This window comes from Stomoxys calcitrans, chromosome 5 (genome assembly GCF_963082655.1).
Source record: "Stomoxys calcitrans chromosome 5, idStoCalc2.1, whole genome shotgun sequence".
NCBI classification, from domain to species: domain Eukaryota; kingdom Metazoa; phylum Arthropoda; class Insecta; order Diptera; family Muscidae; genus Stomoxys; species Stomoxys calcitrans.
The window spans coordinates 155,721,777-155,733,103 of NC_081556.1; the positions used below are offsets into that span (position 1 = coordinate 155,721,777).

Sequence of the window (11,327 nt, forward strand, 5' to 3'; positions counted from 1 at the left end):
TTGCTGTGTGTGTGTATTATAGTTATGAACTATAATAGACACAAATAACAAAAAAAAATGGCGCGAAATAGTAACATATACAAAATCAGAGTTATACTGACCGCTGATTTTGACAGATAGTGAACACGATATTTAGTTGTTATACAACTGCCGCTACCTCTAAATTAATATATCTTGCTTTATATTAACCGAATTAAAGCCATGTCTACATTGACAAGTTTTGAAAAACGAGATGTTCCGTTTACACTATGTGAGATGTTTTGGAAATTGCATCACACTACAACGTAAATGTTATGATGCACTATTGTTAAATTTTTTTTCTTGCTTTATCTGTAAAATTTGTTCATTTTAATTTTTTTTGAAAACAAAAATAATTTTTTCTTTTCTTAACATTATTCAGCGCATTTATTTAGCACAATTAATGCATTTATTTGAACTTACATGCTTTGTATGACTCGTTCTTGGGGCAAACGAGTCATTTTGCCCATTTGCCATATTGCCATTGACTCGATTTACTTATGTCGTTATGAAAAACATCTCTGCACTAGTTGAGTTGTTTTGAAAATTGCACTCCAGCATAAATGTTATGATGCACTATTGATAAGATTTATTTTTTCTTGCCTTATCTGTAAAATGTTGTTGATTTTATAAGTTTTTTTTGGAAAAATTTGGTTTTTAATTTTTTGACATTATTCAGGGCCATTTTTATTTAGCACAATTAAGGCATTTATTTGAACTCACATAATAAAATAATTAATAAAACTTAGAATGAACTTTAATCAAATATACTTTTTTACACTTTTTTTCTAAAGCAAGCTAAAAGTAACAGCTGATAACTGACAGAAGAAAGAATTCAATTACAGAGTCACAAGCTGTGAACAAATTTGTCAACGGCGACTATATGAAAAATCCCCAATTACTTTTTGGGAAACCCAATAGCATACTACTGAAAGACTTGCGGCCTTATGTCTGGTACTATGTTTCGCAAATAATTTTTTTAAACACTACACAAATAACAATTTTATCAAATTTTTACAAGTACTTAGGGAATGTCCTACTGGATAAAATCGGCAAGTTTATTTGCTTTTAATTCTATTATCTAAAAAATAGTAATCGGTGAAAAATATTGCGAAAGCGAATATAGTACCAGTCTTTATTCACAATTCCTAATTTAGTCCTAATTTAGATTTGTGAATAAGGCTGTTTGATTTGGATAAGCCATTTGTCTTCATTATACGACAAACATCCCTTTCTTATCATAGATTTCACTTTATTCCTTGCTCTAGAGAAAACTCCAATTCTGGGGAGTTTTATTGTTTAAGAAAGCCTTAAACGCCAAGTCACGCATTGAGATACGAAAGGAGATAGCTGGACAGTCAAACCAGTTATCGGTGCTACTTCGTAAACTTCCTCTCCTATGTTTATTTTTCGCTACATTTGTTCTTGATAACATTTTTTAGATAATAGACTTTGAAGGAAAAAAACTTGCTGATTTTATTCAGTAGGACATTCCCCCATTGCTTGTGAATAAATCTTCATAAAAGAATTGTTTTCATTGAAATTTGTGTAGTATTTCAAAAAGTAATCGGGAAAAAAGTGTGCTTTCAACTGGGGAAAACGGAATAGGAAACATCGAATGTAGCATTGAAAACCACTCTAAGCAAACAAATCCACAAAATTAAAGGAAAGACATTCTCATAATACCTCAAATCACCACATTAGCGCATGTCCAACTTAGACCAATGGTTTCTATTTCGAATAGAAGAGCAAAGCAGCAAAGACCTCTTAAAAAAGTGAAGGGCAAATATGGTGTGCAAAATGCATTGATCAGTCAGGGTGCAATGATCGCGATTTCTGCCTTGCCCGGAGCCTTGAGGGACTGCTTTGCCACTAAAAGACTACCTGCTTAATTAAAAAAATTCCCAACATTTGTGAAATTATAAACTTTTATTTTACACTTAGTCATACGTGCGTTTATATACTACATATGCATTGATGTAATTCATAGTGTATGAATAAGGCCTTAAAGGATACATAGAAATGTTTATTGCACCTAAATAAGTATGTCGCAAATTATTATTGATACTTTCATAATAGATATTAATGTAAACACTTTTAACAGACTAACACACTATCCGGATGGAAAGAATGACAATCTAAAAGCCAACTCCACCATATTAGCAGGCATTTCGGGCTTATGACAAATATATACCTCTTTCGGAGGCGATAAAAATAATCTACCTACAACAACAAACTTATATGTAATGGAATTCTCTGTAACTTCCATGGCAATTCCATGTTCTTTGACTGGAATCATAGCACTTGGGGATTTTTGCAAATCTCTAATTTGCTTACTACTTTGTAAAATTTGACGTATTCTATGAAATCCCAAGTGCATATCACGGGCAAATGGGGCAATATCTTTCATGGATTTTAGTGGAGAAAAAGATGTATTGTTAATGCCATCAACGTAAATGTAGTAATATATGTCGTTGGTGCAACCCGAAGATATGTTGATTGGAACAACATTGTTAATTTCTTTCCACAGAGACTCGGTGACTTGAGATTTTAATTCTGCATCAGTTCCACAGCGTAAAACATTTTCATCCATAAAATGTTCCCAATCAGAACCACTGTCGCTATCGTCGGCATTTGAAATTAAACGTTTCTTACTCGAGTCATCTTCGCTTGGGGTTAAACTATGCACTGATGATCCCCCTAAAGAGGAACATGGCTGTGTGTCGTCGTCATAGCGATGTGCATGGCTGGAGTTTCCCGAAGAGGGCGAAGATTTGTGATTTTTATTAGAGCCTTCATTTTTCTTGGGATCCTTTGTAGTTTCTGTACTTTTGCCCTCTGTGAAGCTTGTCTGTACCTCTGGACGTTTGTTAGAAACTGACCAGAACATAGCCAATGATTCAATGCCGCACTGAACAAGATGATCGATGGTTTCCTGTATCTCTTCTATGTAAAAGAGCGATGGCTCCACTCTAACATCCATACTAACTTCCGCAGAGCAAAATAGTTTTAATATAACGCATAAAATTAGATGTCCCCGACCACAGACGGCTAGAAAATATCTATCGGTTTTATATTCGGGAATTTGTATCTCTTCCCAAATATAGAGCTCCTTGGTGTTGTATTTAGTATTAAATTCAAAGACTGCTCGACAGCGCAAAAATACTTCAATGTATTGCCTTATATCCAATGGCATTTGGGAGATGAGCATAAAGCTATCGTAGTACAATGTGCTTCCATAAATAAAGAACTCACGGTGTGTGTGCAGTGGTTCATCGTTCCAATTGCGATAGTCCATAGCTTCCATTTCGCTCAGGGCATCGAACATTCTCAGCTGTGCCTCTTTCGGAAGAGGTAAGTACTTGGTCTCCTTGAGCGACTCTTCTAAGAACTCCAATCTCTGACGTTCCTTTAGGGAGAGCAACCTTATACGTTGAACATTGCAAAAATTTCTCATGAATTTTAGGAACGATGTGTCCTTAAAACTGTTCAGACTCATGTGTGGCTGCATAAAACTTAGATATGTCAGAAACTCATCAGTCCGCAAGTAACCCTCGGATATCGATACCATTGAAGACAGGAAGGACACCAAAACTAGAAAGCCATTTATATTACGGTAGAAAACAATGAATTCTTCACCATTGACTGTTAGCGTAGACGCAAATGGTTTTGTTTTCAATTCCTCGGACAGGACAGTGTTCAAAGTAAGAAAGCTGCCACGGCCTTTATAGAGGAAATTGTCTGTATCCTCTGGATAGTAATACAAAGACGATTTATGATCATCGCTTTGATAGCATTCAGGCGGAAGGATCAATAAACCAAATATCATGACGTTGTCACTAAACTTTTGCAATTTTTCAAAGTGCTGCATGAATTGCGTATAATTTTCTATCTTGCATTGAGTAGGCTCGTTTTCGTCGTTGTGCTGAAGAGAATGCTGTGAATTTACAGAATTCTGCCCCTGAAACTTAAGACAAACTTTGGTCGGTTCACCGAATTGTAATAATAAATCATCTATGTTACTGGCACGAATTTCAATGTTGTCCAACGACTTAAACCAATCCCCTCTGCCTATGGGAATATGCTTTCCTTGCTGAAAAAATTCGGGCATATCATGAACGAACCCATGAACCATTAAACATTCCGGTTGATCAAAGAATGGAACAAGACTGAATCCCAAAATAGATTCGGCAGCTGTGGAACGTCTACCAAAGCGATAGCGATCAGCAGCAGTTATAACTAGTTCCAACGTTTTTGAACCGTCGTCGCTTGTGTTAACATTGGAGAAAAGGATGTGGTTATCAGCGCTGTTACTTTCGCCTTTAAGTGATGGCTGACGTCGACAACTTTTTTTGCCACCTCTCAGAGGGAGATCTCGATGGAATTCTACCTTATCGCCTGCCCCAGTGTTCTTGTACACTGGAACAGGTATGTACTCAATATAGAATAGTGAACCGTCCTCACCGACATACTGCTCCCAGTTGGCTACACTATCACTGCTTGAGTTTGAATAAGATCCACTGGAGTTTGTGCTTGTTTCTTCTGTTTGCATTTTTCCTTAATGTATTTACCTTGAAATAAAGCCGTGCTGCTCATGCGCGTATGAAGTGCTGAAAAGTGTTTTGTTGTTAGGTCTGTTCGCTTACATTTTCAATAAAAATGTGCTAGTAAAAAATTGCAGGAGAGTAAGCACAGCCTTTACTCCCTTTAAGCCTGGTTATGCTATCGTAAGCAGTGTTGCCGTTTTTGGTAGGTTCCTACCAAAATTGGTAGATTTTTATTCTCTTGGTAGGTTGGTAGATTGGTACGCTAGCCTCAATTTTTGGTAAGTTTTTCTCAACATATACTCGTAAATTTCAATTTAAGTGCTGAAAAAATCGCCGGGGATAACTAAAAATTAATTTAAAACAAAAAAAACTGGGCTATGTGGGAGCTGCATACAAATATGATCAGATCTGGTCCATACTCAGATGTTGTGAGGTCCATGTAACTCAATGTAATGGCAAAAATGGGTACTAAAGAGCATTTCTGGGCTCAAACACTTAAATCTGGAAAACAAATTATCCATATTCGGCACGCTGGTTCAATGAAATCGGGGCAAAAATAAGACTTTATGAACTCAAGATTTCTTATAGGGAGATCGGTATAAAGGGTATAAAGCTGTAGAATGATTTCAACAAGCAGACGGATATCTAGATACTATAGGAATAAAGACTGCCAATTTGATGTGTTCCAATTGGAATGGCAAAATGCCCAACTCTTCTGTGGTGGGTATAAAAACAGGCACGATGTTAGTGGGCCCCAACTCATTGTGCCCCAAATTGAAAATGACAAAAGGCCCCAAATTTGGGTTGGTTTGTTATTATGAAAATTACCCCAAAATAAATGTATCTCAAAGTATGCAAAAGCACTCCAAATATAAATGTAATTTACGCCCCAATATTACATTGGATTTTTTTGGTAGGAAATAATTTTCTTGAGCGGCAACACTGATGATCGTAAGTGTACCGTAAATGTAGATGAACGTGTCAACTGTTAAGGCCTGGTTTTTAACAAAAAGACTTGAAGATGAGAAGGGGTCTGTTGCGAAGAATTTCAGGCATAACTCAAGGGCAGGTCGGAGAAGACGACCCTCCATGCATTGATGCGAGATGTTGAGACGTCTTTCCAACTGAAGGAGTACGCGATGGCGGCCTTCTCGAATATTGAGCATGGGCAGACAGAACACGGCCAAGTTTCCTTCTGGACACTATGGATGCGGTGGGCAGACTGAGGGGGTTTCAGTATATAGAGACAGAATACGGCCAAGTTTCCCTTCCGGACACTATGGATGCGGTGGGCTGGATTTGGATTATACTACGACATACACAACATTTCAGGCAGAGCTATATACCATAACGATAGACGCAAAAGAAATTCTAGTAAGGGATTCACAGTTTTCGAAATCAGTTGTTGTTGCTGATGTTGTAGCCACATTTGTATCGCTATCTCGATTCTCGTCAAACTCGTTCCGGCCACCGATCGCCACGGGAAAGTTATTGTCATTGGTTATTAAAAAACGCCAATAGATTGCCTTGTCACATCGAGTATCACAGGCACTCAATATTTAAGCAAGAACCGTTGCCACCCGGCCTCTCGCGGAGACTCTCTCTTCGACACCGTTGATTGTTTGCGACTGCAATTGCAGCTACTCCGTATACGAAGCCTTTCACTAACCGCAACCTGTGGACTCGCCCGGTAGCTCTCGGGCGAGCTTCTCATAACGCCAAAAAAATTGTAGCTTAGAGTTTGAACTGATGTGGTGCTTATAATCATTCCCTGCCGGGTCTAAATCAGTATGTGTATATGGCGGCCCTCAAGGCCGTGGGCTCTAGTACAGTGAGGTCGAAGTCCCTGGCGGAATGTGTGGAATCACTGAATAGACTCCAGTTTCACGACAGTGCTAACATGGATTAGCCGATACGACAACGCCGTATTGGCGCTTTCCCCCTAATCTCTACTTGTTATCACATACGTCTCATTTTTCCAATACTTTTCATAACAATTAACAATAAATTATAGTAGTATAGGAGATGACAGTTTTCTAAACATACATATTTGGATTTGAAATTTCTTCAAACTTAAAATTTTATCAACTGACACGAAAACGGAACGTAAAATTTTGGTTTTGAATTCTACTTTCCGTTTACGGTCGACAGACCGACAGCAAAACAAAACAGTTTACGTTTTTCTACATTTGCGGTATATTTACGAGAGCATTAAGGGGTATATAAGATTCGGCACAGCCAGTCCTTGTTTATGTATGTATGTATATTTTGTAGCATCTTTGCGAAATTGGGAATATTAACCTTTCATAGACGTCTCTAACATAATAGATCGGTTCGAATTTTTATATAGCTTCCATACATACATATATTAAAAAAAGTTGGTACCTTATCAACATATTCTCAGTATTACTTTATTCAATGGCAAACCGTACTTAACGCTTTACATCATCCATACATTTGGTATTGTTTTCATAAAAAGCGGGTTTGATTCACTTTCAGTGTATCCTCGATTTACCGTTAAACAAGGTATTCTGTTCAGTTTTTCGAGCGGAATGCTGTCAAACTTCGTATAAAAAAATCGGCGAAAAAGTAGTACTCGGCTTGTGGTGACGAAAATGGCGAAAAAAATCCAACGGCAAACCCCATTGATCGCTTTATTATTTTCAATGATTCGTTTTTCTTTATATATTTGCGAAAAAATAAAATAAATAGAGAAAACAATATGTGCAGGTAAAAAAAGACGTGTATGAAAAAAAAAAACATTTGATTGCTGTCAAGTTTTGCTCGCAAAAAGCTGTTCAGCTTCTGACGCGGAATGAAAAACAGGCGAAAAAGTTGTACTCTGCTTATAGTGAGGAATGCCTCTATACACAAGAAATTTTTTTAAATAACAGTTTTATTTAAATCAAAATACACGTATGAAAAAAGAAAATGAAAATAACCATACATCATACAAAACAAAACTAACATATGCGTATAGTATTTTTACCCATAACCACAATTACTCCCTCATCTTGAATTTCTTTAAGGGCATCTTCAAATTGCTCTCTTGTAATAAGCTGAAAATAAAACATATTATAATTTTGCTACATGTTAATTGAATAAAAGTAACCTACAATTTGAGAAGACTCCTTGATCTCTTTAAAAAGTTTCTGATATGGAACTGTAGGAATTTTACCCTTCTTTTGCAGGTTTTCCTTAATTGCTGCCACCAGGTCGGCGCGTTTTTTGCGAGCTGCTGTCGAAAGGCCTGTGGTTAATATGCCTACATCTATTTTTCCAGACAATGGGTCTGTGGCTGATTGTTTCAAAGCCTCGCGATGTAGTCGCCATGCTTCCTCTACATCTTGCACAGTTACTTGTTGGCTCAGACGAACTTTAGCATGGGCTTCAGAAAGGCGAATTAAACTTTCAAGTTGTCGAGGATAGGCAGATATCTGACCGCGCCCAGCGCCGACTTTTCGCATATCAACATATGCTTGTATGAGACGTTGCTGAGCCTCTTCCGACAATGTGGGGGATATATGTTCTCTAGCATAGGCTATATAATCTCTTAAAACGCTCATATCCTACAACAATTCAAATATATTTGTGTTTAAGAATGTAAAACGAAATTTGAAAACAAATACTTACAAACATGGTGTCCTCCTCCTCGTGGCGGGTGACATAGTACATCGATACTAAGTGGCCAGCTAAACGCCTGTCAAACACTTCATCTTGGGGATCCAGTACTAAAAAGATTAGATCAAATCGCGAAAGCAATGTGTGCGGCAAATGAACGTTGTCTATGATATTCTTTTTCTTATTCCATTGGGACTCAGCTGGGTTGGCAGCGGCCAATATAGAAGTTCGTGCGTTTAATTGACAGATAATTCCAGCCTTGGCAATACTTAGAGTTTGCTGTTCCATAACTTCATGCAGAACGCTGCGTGTGGCATCATTCATTTTGTCGAACTCATCAATACAGCAAACGCCATTGTCCGCCAGAACTAATGCACCTCTAAAAATAATTTTTTCTATTATTTAAAAAGTTTAATATGTTGATAGAACTTACGTCTGTAAAACCAATTGTCGCGTTTCTGGATCTTTGGTAACATATGCTGTTAAGCCCACCGCTGAAGAACCCCTTCCAGATGTATATTGTGAACGAGGAACCAAATTAAAGACATATTGGAGCAATTGTGACTTTGATGTTCCAGGGTCACCACAAAGCAACAAATGAATTTCGGATCTAAAGTTTTGTCTTCCCATTGTGGAATGTTTTTTCTTGGTTCCTCCAAATAATTGCAAAAGTATGCCCTTTTTGATGTCATCATTTTCGTAAATGGAGGGAGCAATTGCTCGTGATAATCTGTCGTATATATCTGGCTTTTGTGATAAGGCATGTAGCAACTCTACGCGTTCAGGTGGGAATATATGGTCTTTTCTAAAATTAAAAATGAAATATGCAACGTATTAAAAACAATTAACAGAATAAATATACTCCAAACATACCCTTCCTCTTCTTCATATAGCCTTTTGTTGTCTACTTTACGAAAATGAACAACATCAATGTGAGTCTTATAAACACTTTTCACCGCCGAACTTATTCTGTTGGTCTTCATAGGGGTAGCTCTATAAATGCCTGTAACCGTGATACGATCACCTGGTTGAACTTTATCGACCAAATCGTTATGGGCATAGAGTAAAACGTTGTGAGGAGTTTGTCCAGCTGCCATATCATCTGGAGATTCTTGGAGTTTTATTAGCTGTTTATCTGTAAACTCGGAGCGATTGTGGACTAATCGGAAGCAGTGGTTTGTGTTGCAGTTGGTGCATAGAGTGGGTTGAGCAATGCGGCCCCGATCAACTTCTACTGTTGTAACGAAGTCACATATAATGCATTTAAAGAACGCTTCTCTCATTTCGGGTATTACATTGGAAGTTCTGATTACCATGCCACTAATACTAATGAGCTGATCCATATCTTCAGGATTAAGAGAACGCATATTTCGTGTTTTGTCAGCATTGAAGGGCCGAACTTGTATTTGATGTTCAAGTATAGCAGCAGGAAAACGTTCAAAAAACATTTCGTTGACTGCCATATCAAAACTGGGTATAACTTCTTGTGGGTAACAAATAAGTTGACGGTATAGAGCTTCATCGAATGTTTTTAAATGGGAGCAGTTCAAATTAAGGTATGGTTCTTCCAGAGTATGTATTTCCTCCATTTTTTGCAAATATAATGGCTGATTTACATCGGTATTTTCAGAAATTTCATCTTGTTCTGCCAACGGATCGATGTAACGTAATAAGAATTGCTTAAATTTAGTTTTGCAATGATTCACTACAACATTTGTTCCCCAAACAACCATTTGAGGTGCAGAAGAAGATTCTGAAGCCGGATCTGTAGTTTCTGATTGGCGTTCAGGTATAGGTTCCAGCTATGGGTACAAAAAACATTTTTTTTAAAAAGTTGCTTGCGATATCTTACGTAGTTTTCCAATTTATTTTGCATACCCCAGTACCTCCGATGGCCACTTGTCTCATTTTCTTATCTGTGCGAATATCGGGTCTTGCTCGAAGCGGTGTGCCACGTATTCCAGAACGTGGTGTTCTTATTGATCCCATCGAACTTGGCGTTCCATAGTTCAAAGGAGAGGATAAGTCGATTTCGCTCATATTGGCACCCAAGCCACGGGCTGGGCTAGTCGCTGGTAGACTTATGTTGCCTGGTGATGTTGGGGGCAAACTAATATTGTCTGAGGCTTGAGCATGATTAGGCCCCATACGCATGGGCGTCTCAGCATCCGCAGCATTAATGGCTATAATAGATTTATATATTATTAACACACTTTACAATATTAATATTGCCATACTTTACTTACATCGAGTTGGAGTCTTTTGTCCCTTGGACATTATTCCACTACTTGGTGTTCTTGCAGGACTAGACATTTTTCTTTTATTTTGTATTTTTTGAGGAAATTTTGATATTAACTAGCGAACTAATGAACCTTTCTTGACAAGAACTCGATAAATAATAAAACTGCAATTTTATTAATCCTCTTCCAAAAACCTAATAGAAGCAAGCGAAGATTTTGGCGCGCATTTATGACAATACACAGGGTTGCATAAGAATGCAAAGCGTTTCACCTAAATGACCAAATTCTTGTCGGCGTATCTCCGTCATGCACCATGGAGAGGAATTGTTTAACATAATTAGATGAAATTTTTTCTATCTAATCAATCTTATTACTATACACTAGGATTAATTGTTTTTAAGCGATCCTTTTAAGCCGTTAACGTAAAAAATGCATTTATTTATTTCACATGTTTTTAGCTTTAGCGGAGTATTCTATTCAGTATTTCGAGCGGAATGCTGTCAAACTCCGTATAAAAAACGTCGGCGAAACATTGGTTGAAAACCGGCGCAAAAGTACAATAGTACTCTGTTTAGAGTGAAAGAAATGGCTCGCGAAATATTTAAAAATATCAGCGGCTATTCCGAAAGCAGAATAGAATTCCAACCCTTAAACTCTTTTTTTATATGGAGTTTGAAAGTTCTTCACGTGAAAAGGCGAATAGAATACCAACCTTAAAGGCAGGATTCACTAATAGAAGGTTAGGTCACATGCAAAACACAAAGTGGATAGGCCCCATAAACATCATTAAGGATGTCAAATCTGACGATTGAAAATGTCATCACATAGGAGAAAACGTAAACAAAGAATGAATGTAAAAAGAGAACAAGTTGACATCCTCAATGCCAAGTACTGCCAAATA

At 37.5% G+C, this 11,327-nt stretch overlaps 2 protein-coding genes across 2 annotated transcripts; both read right to left on the reverse strand.

Annotated features, from left to right (window-relative positions):
- Positions 1-1,934: 1,934 nt before the first annotated feature.
- On the reverse strand, positions 1,935-4,573 carry LOC106096122 (protein inturned). Its single transcript, XM_013263707.2, has one exon. The coding sequence runs from the start codon at positions 4,568-4,570 to the stop codon at positions 2,132-2,134; it is 2,439 nt and encodes an 812-aa protein (XP_013119161.1). The 5' UTR covers positions 4,571-4,573; the 3' UTR covers positions 1,935-2,131.
- A 2,876-nt stretch (positions 4,574-7,449) lies between these two features.
- Positions 7,450-10,615, reverse strand: LOC106096121 (DNA replication licensing factor MCM4). Its single transcript, XM_013263706.2, has 7 exons — positions 10,433-10,615; positions 10,065-10,369; positions 9,060-9,988; positions 8,620-8,991; positions 8,199-8,565; positions 7,682-8,134; positions 7,450-7,624 (listed from the first exon to the last, which is right to left on the reverse strand). Exons 1-7 carry the CDS (start codon positions 10,497-10,499, stop codon positions 7,529-7,531), a joined length of 2,589 nt encoding a protein of 862 aa, XP_013119160.1. The 5' UTR covers positions 10,500-10,615; the 3' UTR covers positions 7,450-7,528.
- Positions 10,616-11,327: the final 712 nt, after the last annotated feature.